At 38.1% G+C, this 26,156-nt stretch overlaps 1 protein-coding gene across 5 annotated transcripts in view; it reads right to left on the bottom strand.

Moving 5' to 3' along the window:
- TPK1 (thiamin pyrophosphokinase 1) overlaps nucleotides 1-26,156 on the bottom strand; it is a 321,490-nt gene that overhangs the window by 144,081 nt on the left and 151,253 nt on the right. For all 5 annotated transcript variants that reach the window (XM_084785003.1, XM_084785004.1, XM_084785001.1 and 2 more), the window contains one exon: nucleotides 8,533-8,628. In XM_084785003.1, the coding sequence (XP_084641129.1) occupies nucleotides 8,533-8,628 (96 nt within the window). The remainder of the gene's footprint in view (nucleotides 1-8,532; nucleotides 8,629-26,156) is intronic.

Genomic DNA, 26,156 nt, shown 5'->3' with positions numbered 1-26,156 from the left:
TTAAGTAGAGAGGCCAAGGAAGGCCTTATCACTGTGAGCTACATTCTCATTACAAAGAATATCAGTCATTGCATTTTTTTTTTCCTCAATGACAAGTGAAAGGATGAAACAGACATAAGTTACACACAAATGATGGAGGGAAATCTATCAAATATCGAAGTCAGTTCTTTTAAGGCAGTGTGCAACATCTACTATAGACCTGAGATGCTGTGTGCTGCCTGCCTTTCTCCTGCATTAGACTGGAGAGTATTAGAGGTCATGAGGTACCATTTGACTCTGTTACGAGGTAAATTAATTGTCATATTTTTTAAGCAATAAAATTGAGACTTAAATAGCTGTTTACTATCATGTGGCTAAAAAGAGAGCCAAGTGTTGCCCAAGACCCCGAACACATAGTTACAAGGCTTTGAGTACTAATAGCTTAGAAAACTTTAAATTAGCATTACTGCTTTTATAATAACAACACTCATTATTACTAAGGATGGATATGCGGAAGACGTGAGGGATTCTAGCCATATGTTTGGGGAGAATGAAAGCACTAGCATGAATCAGAGTGTGTGTGCAAAGGAAGGTCATAGAATCCTCTAGCATGTGTACGCATGCTACCAGAAACACATTTAGTCACTGGCCAAGTGTTTACCACATACATAACATTGGGAGACAATTATTGATTTAAAGCTGATGCACAATTAATATGTAGTGTGTCTTTTCAGTAAGAGGATGGACGAAAGCTGCTGAACAAAAACTAATAAATAACACAGCTAATGCAGTAACAGTAAGATTGAAAAAAAAAACAAATAAATTTTCTCAGTTATTCTGCACTGTCGTCTTATAATCATGGAGCTGAAGCTATTCAATACTACTTGTCCACATTCTACCATCTGCCTATCAGTGCCATTTTCCCATTCCAGGATACACTATAACACTACATTCTTTGTCATACATCCTTAGTCTTTTCTGGTTTAGGATAATTTCTCCACAGACAGACAGACATGATGACAGAGAATATTATATTTTCTTTCAGATCTGGCCAAAGATACTGGCTCATTAGAAAAAGCCACATGGAGACAGTTGGATAACTATGAAGCTCTCAGGGACCATGGGTCCTCCTATATCCTAATGAATAAGTCTTAAACTTGATTTTCAAATGACATGGTTTTTCAAACAAGACATTCAAAGTATATGATTTCCACATACAAAACAAAACCATCATAAAAAATAACATATACCTAAACCCAGTATGGGTAATTAATGGCTATAACTAGTCAAAAATATTGAGCACTTGCTGATGTGCTAATGGTAGTGTTCCTATATGTATGAAGAAGTCTAAAAGAAGAACTTCCTTTTTCATGGGAAGCAGAACTCCAATCCACACATAAATAAGTACATAAAAATTATCATACTGGGAGTGGTGGTACACGCCTCTAATCCCAGCACTTGGGAGGCAGAGGCAGGTTTGAGGCCAGCCTGATCTACAAAGTGAGTCCAGGACAGCCAAGGCTAAAACAGAGAGAGACCCTGTGTTGAAAAACCAACCAACCAACCAACCAACCAAACAACCAAAAAACAAAAAAACCAAAACAAAAACCAAAAAAAAAAAAAAAAACCAACCAAAAACAAAACAAAAAAACCAAAAACAAACAACAATAACAACAACAAAACCACAACCAAAAAAACCCCCACCCAAAACAAAAAAAACCTATCTTACCAAATATATATACATATATATTCATATATATATATATATATATATATATACATATATTTATTTATTATCAACCCAGTATTTACTCAGGGTATTGAAAGAATAAAACTTTATTTTAATAATATATAAGTATATTTTTACAAAATAGTTATTTGTAGTAATTAATATTTATATATAACTGAACAGAACAAAGACATTCTCAATACCTGCTCATATCCTTCATTATTTTATTATAAATAACTTAGAGTAATGTGCCAAAGACAGGATAATATGTTCGCACTTGGTTTCATTATTGTTAATACAAATTCTATAGTTAAAATATCAGCAATTGTTTTCTGGCAAATTTGGGCTACAGAGTAAAAACTTGTCTCAAAAAACATGCCAAAAAACAAAAACAAAAACAACAAAAAAGAGGAGGATGGAGGAAAGAGGAGGAAGGAAGAGAGAACAGGTGGAAAGAGAGAAGAAGTAGGACAAGAAGAGAGAGAGAAGGAAAAGGGTGAGAAGAAAATGTTCGGTAGAGAGGTTCACACATAGAATTCAGTAGTCAGGGGCTAACATAAGGCAACTGGCCTGGATTCGAGACTAGCCTGTAATACTCACTGAGTTACAGGTCACCCTAGGCCACAGAGTAATGGCATAGCTCAGGAAAGCAGAAGAAATTTATGTGTGTGTAGATATAAAAATATACCAACAATTGAAGTAATCAAATCTACTGTCCTGCAACAGCAGTAAATACCTTAAGGAGGCTTATCCTGTCATTCTTACGGTCTTATACGCTAGACGCATTCCTGCATCTTCCTACAAATGCGCACATCATCTTTTTTGGTGCTTGGAGTCACGACTTTTAATGTTTTCCTACTGAATAGCATGGTTTAGTGCTTAAGTGTTTAATCACTTGAGCAGCAGAAAGTAAGCATTGTTTAAAGATCATTCATACAAGATGTCATCATGATAATGAATTATTCATGGCTCCATTACAGATAAGGGACACTGCACCAGGAGAGCAAGCATTAGAGTCAGAGGCATCAGAGAAACCTTCTGTGCAAGAATGGGACTTGGGGGCAGATGGGTTCAAAACAAAGATAATTTGTGGGATTCTTCTTCATTCATCTCATATTCTAGATTGTAAACTTTGCGAAGATCAGAATTGAATCCAAACTCTGCACAGTTCAATGTCACATGGTACAACCCAAAGTTCAAATGTACTGGCCACCTCACTTATCTACACTAGAATTAAAATTTTATTTTGTAGTACGACCTTGTACCTTTTGTTATGATTTGGTAACACATTTATCTTTATAAATTAATAAGAAGAAAATCAAATAGAAAAACTGTGTTTTATTAGAAGAGAAGCATAAAGGATTATTTGTTATAGTTTATATATATTATATGTATATATACATATATATAAGGAAGAAATTTTTAAAAGCTGTCATGATCTCATGCTGGGATAGAAAAATGGACAGGGGGAATATTGTATTATTTTCCTTTCTAATGTTTACCTCTTGCTATTTCATCAAATATAAAAAATGCTATACTTTCAGGTTCAAAAAAATCCAACAGAAACTCATAGAAACTGTATTTCCTCAAATTTAATACATGGTAATATAATAGTACCGACAATGAAATAGGACAACCACAGCAATATGCTGGAGGGAAGGTTACGTGAATGTGGTTTCTGCCTCAAAATACATTATTGTACAGAGCCAACCCCTTTTCTTCTTATGCAATGTGAAATAATATGCCTATGTGAAGAGATGAAGGGAAATGAATGATGGAGGCCAGGCGTTTGATGACTGATAGCACCACTCAAACAGAACTGTGATCCTGTGTGCATTAATCTAATACTCAAAAATAAATGACTGAAGAGAAAGTAGCAAATACAACATACATACCCTGGACAGAGGGATAATTCACAATTCCAAAGGGAATGACTAAATATTGTTTCGCCCAAGTACCCACAAAGGTCCAAGGTGTAAAAAGCCATCAACTATTCATTTGTGCAGTTCTGACTTCAGTATTTTCAGATTGCCCTTGGCCACAAGTAGCTGAAAGTGCAGACAATGAGAGTGCTCTACAGCCTGAACGGCAGCTACCGCAAGAAGGTTTTATTGTGAGCAACATAGTCTCCTGCTCACACAACCATGCTTTGCGCATGTGTTTGTACAGTTGAAGCTAGGTGTTTTCCTCAATCACAATCTACCTTATTTTCTGTAACAAGGACCCTTTCCTGACCCTGGAGCTTACTACTCAGCTAGGCTGTCTGGCCTGCATTCTCCTGTCTGCCTCCTCGGTGCTGGGATTATAGATGCATGCCAACATACCTTGCATTTACATGGTGTTAGGGATCTAACCTAGGTCCTGATTATTGTGAGCTGGGTGAGCTATCTCCCCATACTCTCTAACTATACTATTTAAAATACTATAATAGCCACAAACAGAATCAGCCTAAAAATAGGCTACTTAGATGTAGGCAGAGTTGACGGCTGCATTCTGCCAAGTCAGGGTAAGCAAATCCTCAATAGTTCCTGCCCTGCGAACAAGTCTGGCAGAGATATTAGGCCAGAAAGCTGAAGATGAGGCTCCAAAGTTATAAAGTGTTTTAGGTGACTGGTAAGGCAGTAAACTGTCTTAAGTCAACTTATATATTTTGGAAGCTGCTAACCCACACTGCTGTTTCACTCGGTTAGGGGACAAGATAGTTTTAGATCAAAATAAAGAAGTTAAGCTATTAGAGTTGAGATAGGATAAATATTGAATCTCATTCGGAAATTTAGACCTGACAAGACAAGAAAAACACTTACGTCAAACGAGACGAATGCAGATGGCCAAGTCACTATGAATGTAACATGTATAGAACTCATTATTCTCATGATTGTCACATGGTTCTCCCTGCTGTATGTAGTTTGTCTTATACATGTGTAATAAAATAAAAAATAAAAAATAAAAAATAAAGTTAAAAAATACTATAATAAGTGCCTCCTTCATCATAAGCTTTCAGCCTTTCTGACATTGGCTCTCAGAGACTGAGGAAGCTCATGAGAAGTCATCCCAACTTATACACACCACTCTAGCATGCTGATTACTTAAATTATAAACACATGCAAATATTGGTACAAAAAGATGTCTCTGATCTTCACAATTTCTCTTAATAGCAGACATGTAGTCCCTGTGTGCAAGAGCTAACAGCTTATCCTCAAAGAGAAGACCAAGCGAACCCTGAGTGATGCTGGTTGAAATAGTAATAAAATATGTCCATGTGCAGAATTTAGTGCTTTTCCACAACTAATATTCCATGGCCAAGAAAGCAGATCCATGCTTTGCTCAGCCATCCTCAGAGAAGCATCCTCCTGCAGTAGTTAGCAACAAATAACGAGATTCAAAGCAAAATATTATGGAGAGAGAGAGAGAGAGAGAGAGAGAGAGAGAGAGAGAGAGAGAGAGAGAGAATGCAAAAAAAAAAAAAAAAGATTAAGAGCCGAAGGAGATGGAAGACACAAGAAAACAAGGTCCTCTAAATCAACAGCATCAAAACACATATGACCTCACAAAGACAGAGGCAGAAGGCACAGCAGCTGCATCAATGATTTCCTAGAGATGAAAGGAAAAGGGACACGTGCCTCCAACCCTAATTAGAAGCTATGTCCAATTGGCAGGTGCTTGCAAGGGAAAAATCTGTTTTATCCAGGGTTGTATCACTTGGGAAACAAGCTACTCTCAGGGGCCGACAGCCAACACAAAACAAACTCAATAGCATCTTCATCTCATAATGTTAAGTCAGGGTATTTTTTTTTAAACCTTATGGGTCTGTCGCATATATACTATGGTTTCCAGTTTTGTGTTTTTAAGGGATTCCTGTGTGTGCGAACATGTGTGTCTCTTCATCTATAAGTGTTTCTTGTGCTTTTTCTTTGGCTCCTTTTCTTGCCTGGTTGTTTTGTCATATTCTGTTTGGCTTGTTTTGTTTTACCTTATTGTACTTTACCGTTACTCAGGAGATGCTTGTATGTTTTTTAATGAGAGACAGAGGGGTGTGGATCTGGATGGAAGGGGAGGTGGGGAGGAACTAAGAGGGGCAGAGGGAGGGGAAACCTCAGAATATATTATATGAAAAAAACATTTTTAATAAAAATATTCTTTGTATAGCCCATTATTTAAATAACTGTTTCTAAATGCTACACTGGTATTTCATATCTCAACCATGACTCTCACACTATGCAAAATCTGTAGTAAATAAATGAGTATGCTTTTCTCCTATTGATCCACCTTATGTTAATTTAATTCTCTGTCCTCCTGGGAATCCTGAAGAATGGATATAGTGTTTTCCTACCTTGCCCAAGCTATCTGTCCTTGCTGCATGGTGCGGGGATTTTTAAAACTTGCTTCCCTCCTTTGCTGCTTACTTCCTTTTAGCTCATCACAACCTCTATGAAAAGCCTTTTCATAGAGCATTAACTGTGCTCTTGCTTATGTTCATAAAACATCAAACTGACCAAATACTCACAGTGTCTCTTTATGCAAAGCACTTCCATTAAGTCTTTAGTACCTGCACCTGACCTCAGCTTCCTGCAATGGATTGTAAAGATGGGAAGAAAAACTTCATGCAAATAATTACAAATAAGTAACAGAATCCTTTAAAGTGTTCAGAGTGCCCTAAAGGAGAAACAAAGAATAGATGAAAACGAGGGGCAGACTCTGACCTACATTATCACTAAGGAAAGCCTGGCAAATCAGTCAGGTATGGTTGAGGCAAGAAAAGACAAAACAAAACAGGATTTCAAGCAAAGGGATAGCCATGTAGAATCACCTGGGGGCAGGGGAGGAAGGAAGATGGTAGACTTCCGGAGCTACAACAAAGACCCATGAAGTATAGGACTCAGGATACTGGTGTGGAGCATGACAAAGGCCATGACCACTGGGGCAGGCGTGACTGCATTTTCCTCTGCACAAATGCTCATGCATGCCACCTCCCAGCTACAACCCCTTCAGCACACAGGACAAGGAGTTCAGGCTCTTTCCTGTAAACCCCGAGGCAAGGCTCCATCCCACCCAGCAGCAGTAGACCTAGGACCAGCAGAACTGGAAGACAAGGTCATTGCTACGTGGACATGCTGTTGGTCCTCTATCATATGCCTCATTCAAAAGACTGACTGGACTTCATATTTAATACTAATAATTGTTATTATTTGCTTATTTCTATGTTTTCTCTTTTTTTTTTCCAGATAATTTCCTTTAGCCTAGTCTGGGAATTTTCTGTATGTGGAAATCTTGTTGAGTGGAGACATAACTGTTTCTTTTGAGACACAATAACTATATTATAGAAAGTATCAAATATGTGTGGTTACAGCAGTCAATTCCAATTGACTATTTTTTTTTTACTAAACAAATAATAAATAATAGCAATATACTGGTAGAAGTAGCATGAAATATTTGGTATAGTTCAGCAAAACCACACCAGGGATGATAAATGTTCACTGAATTATTTTTGTTGCATCTGCACATTGAACTAGTTGCCAATTATGACAGTTAACAAGGCTTTTCTTCGAGGAAAGCAAAGGATTTATTCCTCAACTCAAAACACATCTGTTGGAGTAAATCGCTGAGGGACCTCACTACTAGGGAATAAGTGCTGATTAGAGTTGCTTCTCCTAAAGCCATACCATCCTAACAGACGGATATCACTATGTTCTTCGGCTAAATGATCTAGTAGACCAAGCCCACTCCTCACTCTTGAAAGTAGACAAGAGACCCTCATCTTTTGCTGGCCATGAGTGGTGTAACAGAGAGATTCCGGGAGTGAGGTCAGCTGATGGTGGAAAGAAATCCTTCACAACTTTACCTTCTTTGCTTAAAAGGGTAAAAGATGCTGGTGGCGAGTGAGCTATCAAGGAAGCCTTGTGAAGAGAAAGCCACACAGTAATGTGGATAGATATCAGGTAAACTGAGGACGGATCCATCAGAGGTGTGATTGCAGGCTTCCCTATTGCAGTGGACTATTGATACCAGATTGGCATGTATTCGCCAAGAGCTGTGCTATCAAAAGCATTACAGTATACAATGATGTTCCCTTGGTGTAAAATTATACAATGGATAACACATATTGACTTAAATTATTGCTCTTGCTAGAGCAAAAAATAAAAAGTTATCATTCAGTGCTTCAGCTACATTTCTAGATGTTCATTGAAACAGAGATGGAAAACAAATTTCGTACTACTTCAACAGGTTCTGTAGGTATAAGAAATACAGGCTGTGTAGTAACTAATTTAACTGAACATTTGGGCAACAGATAAAAATCATTAAGGGATACACAAATGCAAACAGTAGATACCTTCTCTGGCTAAAAAAATAATAAAAGCGGTATTTTATTTCTTTCCTTATACTTTACAATGATGGTTCATGAGCCAAATAGGGCCCTATCATTTCTCATACACAACACATAACAGTTAAACAGAAATATTTCAAAACCATGCTGGCAACAGTATATGAAAATGACTCATTGATCACTTTATGCTGATAAGAACAAAAACCAAAACCAAACCAAACTAAACCAAACCAAACAAAACCAAAACAAAAACCCAAACCTTGTTTTGATTACTTTACACACGATTCATTTCACTGAGCATACCATGCCCTTCTAAGTCATCTTGTGATTGATCCTTTATCCATGCACCCTCATCAATGACGCTGCAGCTCGGTACAGATTTATATGATATGCAAAAAACTCCCAGAAATTCAAAAATAACAACACAGCAGTAATTAACTACATATGATTGTTTGTATCTTGTGACTGTCAGACCCCCGTTTTGGTAGGCACACCTTCTTACCTGGAGCTCTTTTTCTTCTAGCTTTCTTTGGAGAACTTTAAGACACTTGGTAAAGTCTGTGTGGTCTTGGTCAGGAGTTGAAATAAGATCACAGCCCTATATGTTGAAGACAGGAAGTTGAGACAGTAAAGATTTCAGTGTATGATCAAAAGGACACACTCTAAAAGTAGAGACAGCCTATCATTAGAGAAATCCTAGGAGGCCAGTTCTACCCCCTCATTAAATCAGCATCATTATCTTTGTATCTTTTTTCTTTCACATAAAGGGACACATCAGGAATAAAGTTACAATTATGAGATGATTCTGTCAATCATTTTCCCTAAGGAAAGTACATATTTTGCCATGTAATCAGTCCTTCAGAGAGAGGGATGTGATAACAGTCAAGATTAACATAAGGACTTTATACAAGTGTAATATATTATACTCACAATGAAATCACCTGGTGTAAAATGAAAGCATTTAAAAAAAATCCTCTAATTTCTTTAAGCAGACTTTATCACTTCAGTTACATGAATGGAAAAACTAACACTAATATTGAAGCTGTGATAACATTTTATACTTTAGGTAAAATCTGGTTCACTGTCTTATAAGACTCCTTCATAGTCCTGCTTCCTCATCGGGGCAGCAGCAGAAAGAACGTCCCCTGTGCACACATGAGACTTGAACTATCTTTGAGATGTAATGAAGTTATAACTTCTTTGCCTTCTCTATATCATCTCACCGTCTGCAAGACACCGGAGCCTATTCAAAAGGACAAAACCAGGACACTGCACATCATCCTCCCTATCCCCCCAGAGGGATAAGGGAGCTGTGTTTTTGAAAAGATGTTTTGGTTGCCAATGTCAAATAAAGGCAAAGGTGCATAAAATCAAACCAGGAAGGGACTCCACACTCCTTAATTCAGGAAGAGAACAATTCCTGGACTCTGCCAAGCATCTCTGTAAGGACAGGTTAAACATTACCTAGCATATAGAGCTGCCATTCAAAGAGTTCTCAAGGATACAAAACACCCACCCGGACTCCTAAATTATTCCAAGAACCATCCTCAGTAGATTTAAGGCTTCTTCTTTTACCTCAAGGTCTCTTTAAATGTGTCAAGCTCAACCTGTGCTTCATTCATTTATGACTTCCACACAGTGGAGTGACCAGTGAAAAAATTAATTCTCACCATTCAGAAATAGATGATGCTCTAAAAGATATATATGTCATCTTTACAAGATCAGAGACATAATTTCCTGACCCTAAAAGAACATTGAAATTTTGTATAATCACCAAGCAAGGGCATGGAGAATTGACTAATTTAAAGCTAGATGTCTTAAAGAGAAAGGCATATGCAAGTCATTTAGGGATATTGATAAAGTGACGGATAAGGATGTTACCAACTGCCACTATGTGGAGAGCTCCCTGAGGGGAGGAACTGTTTCTCTCTGTCCCGCTTCCCATTCTGGCACATGTCTACTACCTAGTAACTGTCTAATAAATATTTCCATGATGATTTTGCAGCATAGGAATATATTATACTAAATATGTTAGATATACAATAATTTATAGATTTTTATTAGAAATGTGTATTGGCCATAGGCTGGTGCAATGTCTTCTTGCTAAACATACCACATTCATCAGCTGAGATTTATCTATCTTTTTAAAAATTTGACCAGAGAACAACCACACAAAAGGAAATAAGCTAGAATAGGAAAATACAAACAGCAATAGATGATTCATAGATGAGTCCACCTTCCCAGTTATTGTCACACAATCAGCAGAAAGCCATAGAGAAAATGCCAGTTAGGCAGAGCAGAATCTGGAACCACTGAAACATTTTACAGGTGAAAAGAGACCAGAATTGACCTGATGATTCTTTGCCAGCTACGCAGTAATATTCAACAATGGTCTGGATAGAGACAGTACGGTTGTTCCCATGAAGAAGGACATCTTTTTACCTATGCAGAATGTCTTGTGACATTTCTTGAATCAGCTCACTGAGAATGATACTTAAATAAAAAAAAAGTATCTCTGCAAGTTGGATACACAGTAATTACTCAGGGCAATTGAAGTCATGCATCTTGAAGATAAACCATTTCAATAATGCAGAATAATTCCTAGCTCCATACTAAACATTTATCCTTATACAGATAGATAATTCTCACCTCACATCAAAGAAACTTAGCTTAGCAACAGATGGAGGCCATTAAAGAGACCACAACTGATCAAAATGCAGAGAACAATAGGTCCCACTGTGCTTAGTACCAACTGATTCATATACAACACAACTCCTGCACAGCTTCTGTTCAGTAATCACTGCAGGAGTGGAGGGAAAATCTTGTAAGACGGGGAGGAATAGAAAGTTTGCTGTGACGTGTGTCTACTAGAAATGTCAGCAAAGCTACACCCATCAAATCTCATTAACATGGCTGCCTCAAGGGACCTCAACCTCAGACAAAAACTGTGAGGAATACTGAGAGGAATCAAAATAGTCTTCCCCAGGGGAGAGACCCCCAGTTATCCAATACCAGGTGGCCAGCTCTGAAATCATATACATATAAGTAACACTTGATATAACTGGACAGGTAATATTTATATAGTTAGGAATATATATGTACACATATTCATATATATATATAAAATAAACATAAGAACAATTTATTTAAAAAGAGAACATGAAGTTGAGAGAGAGGGGGCAGAGAGAGAGAGAGAGAGAGAGAGAGAGAGAGAGAGAGAGAGAGAGAGAGAGGCATATGTGTATAAGAATAAGGCAGAGAAAAAAAGGGGAAATGATATCATTCTTTTATGATTTCAAAAAAGTATTAAAAAAAGAAAGCTACCTGATCAAAATGAGAAGGGCTTGGATCTGACTGTACCTCATCACTTGAGATGAAACCACAGTAAATTCCAGATCAAGATGAGGACAGAGACTACTAACACTGAAAAGTCAGAGGAGAATGAAACCAAGAATTTCTAGAAATCCTGCCTAAGGTGCTTAACAGCGATCACACCTTGGAAATTTCATGAGTATAAAATACTAACAATGAAGTCGGTGGAAGTAGAAACAGGTCCACCATCCCTTCAAGGAATCTTCAACTTCAGAGGGAGACCTGCGAAATGAAATGCAGCCCAAGTGCAGTAACAGCTAAAAATGACTTCCCTGTGATTCACCGACTTAGGACACAAGACTTGGATGATTTGAGCTGTATCTAACATGAAAGCCTCCTTCCTGCAGTCTAGCTTCCAAAGTATTAGAAAGTCTGACTCAAGCTGCAAAGGGAGAGAAACAATCAATATATTTCCAGCTGCGATTACTATGAATAGCAACACAGCCCAACAAGGCAAATATTCATAAAGGTACAATAGTGGCATTCGTATCTTGCTGAAAATGGAGACCATTACAGAAAACCACACCTGGACACAATGTAGAGATCAACAGATCATGGAGAGTCCAGCCCCAGTGGATGCATCTACAACATATCACTTGTAGCTAGGGAAGGCTCACACAATGTAGTGGGAGAAGGGATTTTAAAAAGTTGTAAGATCCAGAGAATCATGGAATCTGCCGTGAGATTGTATGTCCTAGAAATGTCTGAATAAAGAAGACCTGGACAATGATGATAACAACAGACGTGTGGAAAGGAGGAAAATATCAAAATATTAATCTGTAAACAAAGAGCAACAGAGAACTTAACAACTACTGAGAGGGAGAAATACCCTCTTCCAGGACTGAGATCCCTAACTGGCTATATAATACAAAATGGTCAGCCCTAAAATCATAACATACTAACAACAATAACAACAACATGAACTTAGCAGATTGCTTTATATATTTGCATGCAAGACACACACACACACACACACACACACACACACACTGAATTCTTTCTCAAGTCCTGTAATAACAAACTTAGTCTAAGAGATAGGAGGCAGCAAAGAATAAGATGGTACTTATGTCAGCTACCCACCAGTGCATACATGTCTACGTTAGACAGGGAGACACCATACTACACAAAACTAACTGGACAGAATCAGAATCACTAGAACATTGAACACTTTTCACTGATTTTTTTAAAATTTATTTTTTTGTTAAAAAGGTAAAGCTCTCATAATACTCAATACCACCAATCATAGAAGGAAAGTCCATTGGAGCTTAGCATTATAAGGGCTTGAGTTTCTAACTGGTGGTTTGCAAAATCAGTTTTCTGGTAGTAATACATACATTCAATCTAGAAACACACTGAAAACCCCACAGGGTTAAAAGTACAATGACCTTAAATAGTCTTAAGGTGCTTCTGCTTGGTGAAAATTGAATTATTGCAGATCTTTCTTAGTTTCATAAAATACAGGTTATTTTAAAGCTAGAAAAATTACTATTTTATAAACCAGCAGGTGGCTCCAATTTCACACCACATATAATTGTATTTAATTTTTGTCATTTAACAAGTAGATGGTTACATGACTTAATTCTACTAAGGGCCCTATATACTACTTTCTCAACTTGACTCAGATTTTTAATATTATATTTCATTAACTCTAACTTACAGTGACTTAAAACGAGAAAAACAAAACAAAACAAGAAACCAAAAAACATCTGGATTGATGCCACAAAGTTCTATAGTGTATGTTGGTGCCAAAGTTACTCTGATTTTGTTCTAATGTAAAAGTAATCTTTTGAAAATGTGGAACCACAGTACCCATGTGAACTTTTCTGAAGTATCCAAGCACTAGAGGAAATACAAGTTAGAGCAACCATGTTAAACATTCTGTCAGCTTGAGTTGACAATAATCTGATTTATCAAACATCTAATAAACACAAGCAAGGAATATGTCATATGCCTACAGCTCTGTTAAATAATGTGAAGTGCTTGAGGTGGTGGTAAGGTTAATTAGCTCACTTCTAGAATGCTTGTCTGACAGGCCTGAATCACAGTGTTTTATCCTAAATACTGAAAAATAAAGCCTACAACTGTCATTATCATATGAAGAAGGGGTTTACTAGATACCAAGCACACAGTCTAGCAGAAATGAAATATGAACACTACAAATAATAGCATATAAAACATAAATTATATTTGATTACAGATATATAGAAAGAAAAACAGAAAGACAGTCAGGCTCCTTATCTTTCTTTTGTCATTCAGGAAAAATCCTAGATATACTGGCCTATATTTAATATGTGCCTGAAAAAAATCATCTTTAGTTCATTCCTAAATCACATTTTTCCTTTTGGCAGGTAGTATGGACATCTAAATTAATATTTTAGCTTTTGTGCTAAGCCATAGTCTTCATAAATTTACTTTATCAGGAAGTCCTGAACTTGGGGAATAAACATGCCTCCATTAATACCTACACAGCCCTCTCTGCAGGCTGGGATCTGTTCTGTGTGATAGGCTTCAAAGCCAAGAAAACACTGAAAAATTCTTCAAAAAAGTACCTTACATTTCATAGTATATTACATATAGATATATATCACAATATATATTATTTTGTAATTCATACATAGTTATGCATAAATGATACAAGCAAAAACTACCTTAAAGGCCCCCACATTGTTTACAATCTCCGTCTCTTTCTCTCTTTGTGTGTACGTACACATGTGTTTATATATATAGAGAGAGACAGAAAGAGACAAAGACATGGAAAGTGACACAGAGAGAAACAAAGATCCTCAAGCTTAGGAAATTAAGAAATCCTACCCATCAAGTCAATGATATTCTACATGAAATTTGATAATAGCATCATAAAACTCATCTAAAACAATGAGCCAGGATAATCAAAGAGAATTTTTGAAGCAAGATGACTGAACTTTCCTTCCTCAGATTTAAAGATACTAAAAACCAAAAATGCTGATGAACTCAAAAACTAGAAGCCCAGCAGGGCAGAGGCAGCTGTCTGTATGGTACAAAACTGCCTTCTAGGAACATGACTGTAACTCATGAACATGCAATGTGCAGCTATCTGCAGGATGAACAGCCCAGAAGTACTGGGGGGGGGGTAGATATATACACGTGTATGTTTGGAAACTGAACATCAGATAAAAATTAGAGTTAGAAAAAAAAAAGGTCAGACTTTGATATATGTGATCTCTTAAAGTTAAATGAAACCAAAATTTACACATTCTACTCGGAACTAATAACCAAGAAACAACTAAACATAAGAAAGAAAACTTCCAAACAGTAGGAGACATTCTGCCTACAAGTTCTACAATCCATAAGAAAGAACTTCTAAGAACTGACGAAGAGGACTTCCGGCTTCCAAGATGGTGGCGACTAGGATGCTCAGTGCCTGATTTGCAGGGTAAGAGACAGCAGAAGCCACCAGGAGCCATGGACCACTGCAGGAGCTGGAGATCACTGGGTGAGAGACAATTGCACAGTGTGGACCATGGGTCCACAGGAGGGTCTGATCTCCTGCCATCCAGTGGCACATGGAAGGCAGACCAGTCCACAGAGTCTGGTCCGGAGTCTGGCTGCAAGCTGGGAGCTGTGGAGTTGCTCAGCAGCAGGAATTCGGTAACTGGGACTGAAATCCTGCCCGCAGTGAAACATCAGAGCTCCTGACCTAGGGAAATCTTGGGGAAATGGGTGGATCTGTCCTCAAACTCCCTCCACCTGACACTAGAAGCTACCTCCCAATATCAGAGATGGAAAGATGACTAAAGGCCAGTGTAAAAACATAAACATCAAAAAGCAAAACAACTTGGCATCTACAGATCCCAGCTATAGCAAAGAAAGCAACCCTAAGAACTCAAACACAATTGAAATATAAGAAAATGACCTCAAACCCTTAGTAAGGAAGATGATAATGGGGAAAATGAATAAAATCAGTAATCAAGTGCAGAAAGATGCAGCCAAACAGGTGGAAGACATAAAAGAGGCCTACAGAGAGGCACTGCAAAAAATTCAGGAAAATACAATCAGACAAAGGAAATAATAAAACAGTTCAAGATCTGAAGATAAAAATGGATACAATGATAAAGACACAGACAGAAGAAAAGTGGGAATGAGAGAACTTAGAGAGGAAAGCAAGCAAAACAGAGGCGACCTTCTCTAACAGAATCCAAGAAATGGAGGAACGAATCCTGGGAGTAGAAGATACAATTGTAGAACTCAAAGCAACCATCAAAGAAGATGCTAAATCTGAAAAATTCCTGACACAAAGCATCCAATAAATCAAGGACACCATGAAAAGAAGAAACCTGAGGATAATAGGCATTGTGGAAAGAGAAGATGCCAGACTGCAAGGCCCAGAAAATATTTTGAACAAAATCATAGAAGAAAATTTCTCCAGTTTAAAGGAGATGCCTACAAACATACAATAGGCCTATAGAACACCAAATATAATAAACCAGAAAAGAAAAACTTTCTGCCACATAATAATCAAAACACAAAATATACAGAACACAGAAAAAAATATAAAAAGTGGCGTGGGAAAACGGCCAAGTAACATATAACGGCAAACTATCAGAATTATACCCAACATCTCAGCAGAGACCATAAAAGCCAGAAGGGCATGGACAGAAGTCTAGCAAACCCTAAGAGACCACAGATGCCAAGCCAGACTACTATACCCCGTGAAACTATCAATAACCATTAATGGAGAAATCAAAATATTCCATGACAAAAACAAATGTAAACATTACCTCTCCACAAATCCGGCTTTACAGAAGTTACTAGAAGGAAAATTCCCCCACAAAGGGACAAGCTACAACTAAAACTACACAAAAAACAGAAAACTATACCATCGCAATAACACAACCACACAATCTCTACTGTTAACAACATCAAAACTAAGGGACTTAACAGTCAGTAGTCATTAATATCTCTCAACATCAATGGTCTCGATTCTCCAATAAAAAGACACAGACTAGCTGAATGGATGCATAAACAAGATCCAACATTCTTCTGCATTCAGGAAGCACATCTAAGGGCTGGAGAGATGGCTCAGAGATTAAGAGCACCATCTGTTCTTCCAAAGGTCCTGAGTTCAATTCCCAGTAACCATGTGGTGGCTCACAACCATCTATAATGAGATCTGGTGCCCTCTTCTGGCATGCAGACACACATACAGGCAGACCATCATTTAAATAATAAATAAATAAATGTTAAAAAAAAAAAAAAAGAACACATCTCAGCCACAAAAATAGACATTACCTCAGGGTAAAGGTTGGAAAAAATATTCCAAGCAAATAATGTTCACAAGAAACAAGCTGGTGTAGACATTTTAATATCTAATAAAATGGACTTTCAAACAAAATTAATCAAATGGGATGAGGAAGGACACTTCATACTCATCAAAGGTAAAGTCAACCAAGATGACATCGCAATTCTGAACATCTATGCTCCAAATACAAATGTACCCGCATTTGTAAAAGAACTATTAACGAAGCTTAAACCACACATCCATCTACAGACATTAATAGTAGGAGACTTCAACATCCCACTTTCAATGAATGATAGGTCATTGAAACAAAAACTAAGCTGAGAAATAACAATATTAACCAATTTCATGAAGCAAATGGATCTAACAGATATCTACAGAACTTTTAACCCAAACACAAAGGTTTATACCTTCTTCTCAGTTCCCCATGGAACCTTCTTCAAAATTGATCACTAGTAGGTCACAAAGAAAGCCTCAACAGATACAAGAAGATTGAAATAATACCTTGAATCCTATCAGATCACCACAGTCTAAGGCATGATGACTTCAACAAAAACAGAACTAACAAAAAGCTTATACACATATGGAAACTAAACAACTCTCTACTTAACAACACCTCAGCCAGGGAAGAAATAAAAAAAGAAATTAAGGCTTGCTGAAATTAAATGAAAATGAAGGAGCAACATACCCAAATTTGTGGGATACATTGAAAGCAGTGCTAAGAGGAAAATTCATAGCACTAAGTGCCTTCATAAAGAAACTGAAAACATCCCACATAAGAAACTTAAGACACATCTGGAAGCCCTAGGAAAAAAAGAAGCAGAAAAGCTCAAGAGGAGTAGACTTCTGGAAATAATCAAACTCAGGGCTGAAATCAATAAGTAAGAAACAAAGAGAACAATTCAAAGAATCAATAAAACCAGGAGCTGGTTCTTTGAGAAAATCAACAAGATAGACAAACTGTTAACCAAACTAACTAAAAGGGACATTCTCCAAATCAACAAAATCAGAAATGAAAAGGGAGACATAACAAAAGACACTGAAGAAATACAAAGAATCATAAGATCCTATTTCAAAGGCATCTATGCCACAAAATTTGAAAATCTAAGGGAAATGGACAATTTTCTTGATCAATTCCTCTTGCCAAAATTGAATCAAGAACAGATTAAACAAACTAAATAGTCCCATTCCCCCTACAGAAATAGAAGGAATCATTAATAGTCTCCCAACCCAAAATAGCTCAGGGACAGATAGTTCCACAGCAGAATTCTACCAGAGCTTCAAAGATGAGCTAATACCGATAATTTTCAAGCTACTTCAAAGGATAGAATGGATGGAACATTACCAAATTCATTCTACGAGCCCACAGTTACTTTGATACCTAAACCTCACAAAGACCCAACAAAGAAAATTTCTGACCAATTTCTCTTATGAACATTGATGCAAAAATACTCAGTAGAACACTTGTAAACCGAATACAAGAACACATCAAAGATATCATTCACCAAGATCAGGTAGGCTTCATTCTAGGAATGCAGAGATGGTTTAATATATGGAAATCCATCAATGTAATCCATCATATAAACAAACTGAAAGAAAAAAACACAAGATCATCTACTTAGACACAGAAAAAGCATTTGGTAAAATCCACCCATTCATGTTGAAAGTTATGGAGAGATCAGGGATACAAGGCATATACCTAAACATAATAAAGGCTATATACAGCAAGCCAATAGCCAAAATAAAATTAAATTGTGAGATACTCAAGGAAACCTCTCTAAAATCGGGAACAAGGTAAGGCTGCTCACTCTCTCCATATCTCTTCAATATAGTTCTTGAAGTTCTAGTTAGAGCAATAATTCAACAAAAGGAGATCAAGGGGATCCAAATGGGAAAGAAGGAAGTCAAAGTATTCCTATTTGCATATGATATAATATGTGACCCCCAAAATTCCACCAGAGAACTCCTACAGCTGATAAACACCTTCAGCAAAATGGCTGGATACAAAATTAACTAAAAAAAGTCAGTAGTCTTCCTATATACAAAGCCCAATCATGCAGAGGAAGAAATTAGGAAAACTACACCCTACACAATAGCCACAAGCAATATATAATTCTAGGAGTAACTCTAACCAAGCAAGTGAAGGACCTGGTTGAAAAAAATCTTCAAATATCTGAAGAAAGGGATTGAAGATGACATAAGAAGATGGAGGGATCTCCCTTGTTTGTGGATTGGGAGAATTAACATAGCAAAAATGGCCATCTTACCAAAAGCAATGTACAGATTCAATGCAACCCCTATCAAATTACCTACAAAAAATTTAAAGACATTGAAAGATCAATTTTCAACTTCTTATGGAAAAACAAAAAACCCAGAGTAGCTAAAACAATCCTATACAATAAAAGATCCTCTGGAGGAATCTCCATACCTGACCTCAAGCTATACTATAGAGCAACAGTAATTAAAACAGTATGGTACTGGCACAGCAATAGGCTAGTTGATCAATGGAATAGAATAGAAGACCCAGAAAGGCACACACACACACACATATGGTCACTTGATTTGTGTCAAAGAAGTCAAATCTATTCAATAGAAAAAGGATAGCATCTTCAACAAATGGTGCTGGTCTACTGGATGTCTATGCAATTAGATCCATAGTTATCACCATGCACAAAACTCAAGTCCAAATGGACTAAGACCTCAACATAAAACAAGAGACACTATATCAGTTACGAGAAAAAGTGGGCAAGAGCCTGGAACAAATTGGCAAAGGAGAGAACTTCCTGAACAGAACACCAACAGCCCAGGCTTTAAGGTCAACAATTAGTAAATGGGACCTCATGAGGCTGAGAAGCTTCTGTAAGGCAGGAGACACTGTCAGCAGAACAAAGTGAAAGCCCACAGACTGGGAAAAGATCTTCACCAACCCAACATCTGACAAAGACCTAATATCCAAAATATATAAAGAACTCAAGAAATTAAACACCATCAAACCAAACAACTCAATTAAGAAATGGAGCTCAGAACTAAACAGGATTCTCAACACAGAAATATCGAGTGGCTGAGAAACACTTAAAGAAATGTTCAACATCTTTAGTCGTCAGAGAAACGCAAATCAAGATGACTTTGAGATTCCATCTTACACCCATCAGAATGACTAAGATCAAAAACTCAAGTGACACCACATGTTGGCAAGGATTTGGAGAAAGGGGAACACACCTTTGTTGCTGGTGGGGGTGCAAACTTGTACAACTACTTTGGAAATCTATCTGGTGCTATCTCAGAAAACTGAGAATAGGGCTTCCTCAAGGCCCAGCTATTCCACTCCTTGGAATATACCCAGAAGACGCTCCAGCACACAACAAGGACATATGCTCAACTATGTTCATAGCAGCCTTACTCATAATAGCCAGAACCTGGAAATAGCCTAAATGTCCCTCAGTCAAAGAATGGATAAAGAAATTCTGCTACATTTACACTATGGAATACTACTCAGCTATTAAAAACAAGGAAATCCCGAAATTTGTGGACAAATGGATGGAACTAGAAAGGATCATACCCAGATGCAGAAATATATACTGATTTATAATTGGACACTAACCCAAGAAGCATGTCTCATGAAAGTCTTCACTTACCAGGACATTGGGATAGATGTGAGGACATCCTATTGCAACTCTAGGTGAGAGAAGTATGGGAGATGGGGGAAATAGAAGGATCCAGAGGGTCCTAGAAATCTACAAGAAGAACATCATGATTGGTGGATCTGGACTCAGGGGGGAAGGGGTCTGCTCAAACTATTGCACCAACCAAGGATAATAAATGTAGTAAACATCAAATCCCTACTCAGAGCTAGCCAATGGACATGACATTCTCCACAGTTAAGTGGAGAGTAGGGACTGACTCTGACACGAACCCTGGTGCCCCATGTTTGACCACTTCCCCTTGGTGGGGAGGCCTGCTAACATTCAGAGAAAGGATAAGCAGGCTACCAAGATGAGACTTGATAGCCTATGATCATATAGTGGGGGTGGAGTTACCCCTCAGTCACAGATACAGGGGAGAGGAATAGGGTGAAGGTGGGAGGGAGGGAGGAATGGTATAATACAAGGGATGGGATAACAACTAAGATGTAATCTGAATAAATTAGTTAAATAAATTAAGAAAACAAATTGACAAAGAGTAAATAATGACTAAAAAATGAAAAACCATTTTGGTGAATGTGTTAGAGAACAGGAAATATGTCAAATAATTCATTAATATAAAAAGATCCTGATTTTTATCAATCAGAAAAATTCAAGCAAAAATCACATTAATATACATCTCCCACATGACACAAGTACAAAAGTAAAGTGGTGGCACAATCAAAATATTGCAACAACATGACAGGTGAAAAGAATGAATGTGAAACACATGCAGAAACACAGATGTGGCATATGTTCTGTGGTACAGAACCACTAACATGTAACTGCATACAGTCCTTCAATGAACTGTTCTGGAACATTGTGGACACCAAGCTCCACAAGGTTCATGTCGCATAGGTAAAATGGAGGTGCATTAGAATATAGCCTATGCATTCCCTCCCACACACATGAGACCATGTCTATTTCCCACAATGCTTCATACAACTTAAATCCTACAAAAGTGACTCCTATGCACAATAATTTAATGTAAGATAAGGTCAGAGTCTCTATCTGTTCTTTATGGATGTGATTCTTTTCTTCTGCACTAATTTCAATTCTTGATTGTTTGAACCCTGAATGCAGAACCCACCCATGGTTATGGTAATCATTTGGGTTGATTATGGTCATGTACAATTAACGATTATTGTTAAGGCATAAAGAAATGTAAAACGTTAAAAATATTAGATTTAGTAATGAAACAAAACTACCTTGAATTTTATAGGCAAATCTACTTAAGTTTGGTAGTAATTACATTATAGTCGATATTTTTATATATTTATACATCTTATATATCACATACAAGTGTTTGGAAGTTACCTATCATTTCTTAGTAAGAGTAGAAGAATTGGTTAACTTTTGTGGCGCCAGTGGCTAAAACAATCAACACTGGTCAAACTCAGCGTTCTCCCAACCTTCCTATTAAAACAGTTCAATCCTACAGTGACAGAAAATTTATTTATTTTTATTTCTTTTAATTGAAAAGAGATTCTTCTCTTATACTGTTTCCCCTCCCTCCACTCCTCACAACCTACCTCCCACCTCCCCTCTCCCCCAGATCTATTCCTCCCATTTCCTCTTTAGAAAAGAGTAAGACTCCAAGAGGGGACAGTCAAACAGGATGAAACAATGAGATACAACATGAAAAGGCAAAGCCTGGAGTCTCACAAAACACCTAGCTTACAGCCATAACAGACGCAAAGGACCTTGTGGGCCCCATATAGGCCCCCAAGCCTGCGATTTCAGTCTCTGTGAGCCCATGTGAGCCCTGTTTAGTTGATTTGGTGGAGTATGCTCTCTTGGTATTCTCCATCCCCTCCGACTCCTACAATCGTTCCTCCCCCTCTTCTAGTTGACTTCCCAGTCTCCTAGGGGAGGGACACAATGGAGACCTCCAGTTTAGTCTCTCTCTCCTCACAACATCTGGCTGTGGGTCTCGGCACTTGCTGCCAGAGGTGGCTTCTCTAACTGGACAAGGCACTGATCTACGAATATAGCATTGTATCATTAGGAGTCATTTCAGTGACTGTTTCTCCTCCTCCTCCTCTGGCCTAGACTAGGTAACTCTGGTTCTTGGCTATCCAGGCAGTGTAGCGCAAGGACTCCCTCTACTGGCTGGGCTGGGTATCAAGTTAAACCAAACATGGACAAGTTCTGCTCACCACTGTCCCAGCGTATGTTGCAGGGATGACAGATTATAAGTGGAACGCTTTGTGGCTGGGTTGGTGACCAGGTTTCTTTTTCCGTGACCTGTGGAGTATCTTCTCACTCAAAGAGACAAAGAAGTGAAGACTCCCTGCAGGCCCCAGCTTGACCTCTCTATGTTGGAGGACCTGTGGGCATGCTGTCCTTGGCAATCCCCACTTTCCTCCAACAGCTGTCAGTTTTCCGAGAGTGGCCTTCCATTCTAGCACCAGCCCAGGTTGTTTAGGGATCTACATGGGACCTGCCTCAATCAACAACTCAAGCAAGTGGAACCCAGTACTATGTAGTTAGTACTCGCCTGGCTACAAAAGATGGCTAGATCAGATTCTGTATCCTTCATTATGAGGAATCTTGGCTAGGATTATCCTCAGAGATTTCAGGAAGTTTCCTCTGCACAAGGTTTCCATACCAGCCCAGAAATGCTTTTCAATTCCAGCTGTCTCTCCTTGCACTCTCTCCTTCTTTCCCTGACCCCTCCCATCCCTATCAACCAGCAAACTTAACTCTATTTCACCTTCCAGGGAGATCCATGCACGTTACCCCCCCTCCCCCCGCCCCATTACGCCTTCTTCTTAACCAACCTCTCTAGGCCTGTGGATTATAGCTTGGTTATCATTTACTTAAGAGCTAATATCAGCTTATAAGTGCATACATACTATACTTGTCTTTCTGGGTCTCGGTTACCTAACTTGGGATGATTTTTTCCCAATTACATCCATTTGCCTGTAAATTTCAGGATGTCATTATTTTTAACATCTGTGTAATACTCCATTGTATAAAAGAACCACATCTTCTTAACCCATTCTTTGGTTGAGTGATACCTAGGTTGTTTCCAGTTATTGGCTATTGTGAATAAAGCCACAATGTATATAGTTGAGCAAGTGTCTTTGTGGTAGCATGGAGCATTTAGTATAGCTGCGGTTTGAGGTAAATCAACTCCCAATTTTCTGAGGAACTGCCATATTGACTTCCAGAGTGGCTATTCAATTTTGTACTCCCACCAGCAATGAAGGAGTGTTCCCCTTGCTCCAGATTCTCACAAGCATAAATGTGACAGGAAATCAGAAAAACTCTATTAAAAGTCTACTACATTATTTATCAAGTTGGAATTTACTAGCTTTCATTGTCTTATAACTGGTCTTAGTTATACTCTATGGGATCATATAAAATTAAGAACATTTGCTTAGAGTTTTATTTTCCCATATGTTTTCCTCTAATTCTGATTTTTAGATCATTTAAGTCAGAGTATATATATATATATACACACACACACATACACAATACACACATCCTCTTTCAGTTTCAGGAGGTACTCAGATGTGATAAGATGTGTTCCCTGGCTGCATCCCCAGCTTAAGGAAACTGTGATGAGGACAGGTAAAGGCAACACCCTTTCTGAGAACTTCAGTATTTTCACTGGGCCACAGTATCTGAAATCTGCTCAGTCATTCCCTGTTACAAAACACACAGTCAGTGCCTGAAACCATGGATAATACCAAGTGCAATACACTGTGTGTTCCTGTGCACACAGTTGCTAAAATTCCTTCCTTGGAGGACTCAAAAAACAATGTCTAAACCTCCTCCCAAACTCCTGCCAAATTTCACTATGGTGAATCAATGAAGTTGTTGGGCTTTCTTACAGATCATAGGTGAGGGGTTACTTCCAGGGGTGTGAGCAGCACCCCCTCAAGTGACTGTACCTAGAAAGTGGTATAGCATCTGGATCTGCTGGGTGTTGGCCATAAATCATCCCTTTCCAGATGTATGCACACCTCCTGTCAGTGGTGACCTGGTTGCCCTCTCAGTTAACACGTTCTGCCGAGGATGCAGCAGCGTAGATAGAGCACCTGCTCCTTCCTGTCTTCCCAGAGTCTACGCACTCCAGCCATCTGCCCAGGTCACACACAGCATTACAGGTGGTAGGGAGCCTCTGCATAGGCATAGGATCTTGTGCGGCACTCTAAGCCTCCAGGCAGGGGTGTAAAATCATAGTCACTAGCCAGGTAGGGTGAGCTTATACAAGGGGACACAGATGAACTCCCCAAGACAGGGGCTACCTGGCTCACAGGACAGTCACTTTGATACCCATACATATCTACAATAGTGTTCAATAATTTAAGCATCAGGTAAATGAAGATTACGGCCAATGACAAACAAATTTTAACAGAATTCAATTTCTGTCTTTCTCAGCATTTCACTGTAGTGGATTCACATTTCTTACTGGGACACTGAAAAGTGGCAATGTCTATCTGCCGCCAGAATGGTAAGAGATGATGAGATGAAGGAAGGTGAATGGCACAGGTATAGTCACCAAATATTAGGCTCCTGTTAAAGTGTTGCTTGCATATGACACCTTGGAAGCTGACATGTTAGCTGAGACAGAAACCAGGTCACCAGTGGCAGGCACGATATATAGTGTGGATGCACTGCAAAGCGGGATGAATCACTGCCCACACAACAGATCCAGATGGTTTAAGACTTGGTAATGCTACTCATAATGGTACATACCTTAAAACTTTGGCTTTTAAAAGAAAATCTAGGGATTTTCACTAAATATGTTGGGACTTTAGTTGCCTTTTACTAACTGAATCTATAGAAAATGGGACCACAGGGAAAGGAGATCCACTGTATTCTACAAAGTACATTCTCAACAACAACAACAACAACAACAACAACAACAACAACAACAACAGCAACAAAACCCAGGTAAAATAAAACTATATTTGAAATATAACATTCTGCCTAAGTTAAGACATTTTATTAAGAAAGTGCCATAGACAATTAAGTATTATAAATGGTTTTGAATAGGAGACTGCAATAGCTGCAAAAAGAAAATAATTCCTCAAGATGATTGTGTCAAAGTGACAAAGAACTTACCAATACAAAACATTTTTTTTTATTTTTGTCATTCAAATAACATGGATCCTAGTCTAATGAGCAAAGCAGTTGTTCTAAAATGTTTACATAAGAAATCGTATGTAGACACACTCAAAGAGACTTATACAACATCCTATGAGTGATGAGGTTTCAGGAAATAGACAAATCACGGCATGAAAGCAATAGTTTAGGGTGCATTGCAATTGAAGACAAACAAGAACTTAGAAAAACGGCAACAATGACTATAAATATTCCATGAGGTTTCTACACAAGAGATCATTCACATAAAATTATAGGTAAACCTATGCAATGAGGTATGAAGTATTAAATAAATGTAAAACATTAAATCATCAATAACAGTAATCACTAGAACATATTACTTATCTAAATCTTCTGAATTAATAAGCTAACAAATATGTAAAGAAATATGCAAATTAAGGGCTAAATAGAGAAGTTGCTCAAACCCAAAAAAAAAAAAAAAAAAAATCCAGAGGTAGCTGGAGATTCTTCACTCTTATGATTCCCCTGCAAACCATCACCTCCAACAGCTCTAGAATCACTACTTATAAGAATAACATCCCAACGGAATGTACCACCATGACTTCCCTATCCTCCCTCCCCACACCACAACCACCATCATCACCTCTTCTAACACCATTCCCATTATTACTACCATTGCATTAAAGTTACTTTCACAGCCATCGCCACCTCTACCCTCAG

Source organism: Acomys minous (assembly GCF_964271855.1).
Source record: "Acomys minous genome assembly, chromosome: 6".
In the NCBI taxonomy this organism is placed as follows: domain Eukaryota; kingdom Metazoa; phylum Chordata; class Mammalia; order Rodentia; family Muridae; genus Acomys; species Acomys minous.
The sequence above is the reverse complement of the archived record's forward strand: the minus strand, read 5'-3'. Positions and strand labels throughout refer to the sequence as shown.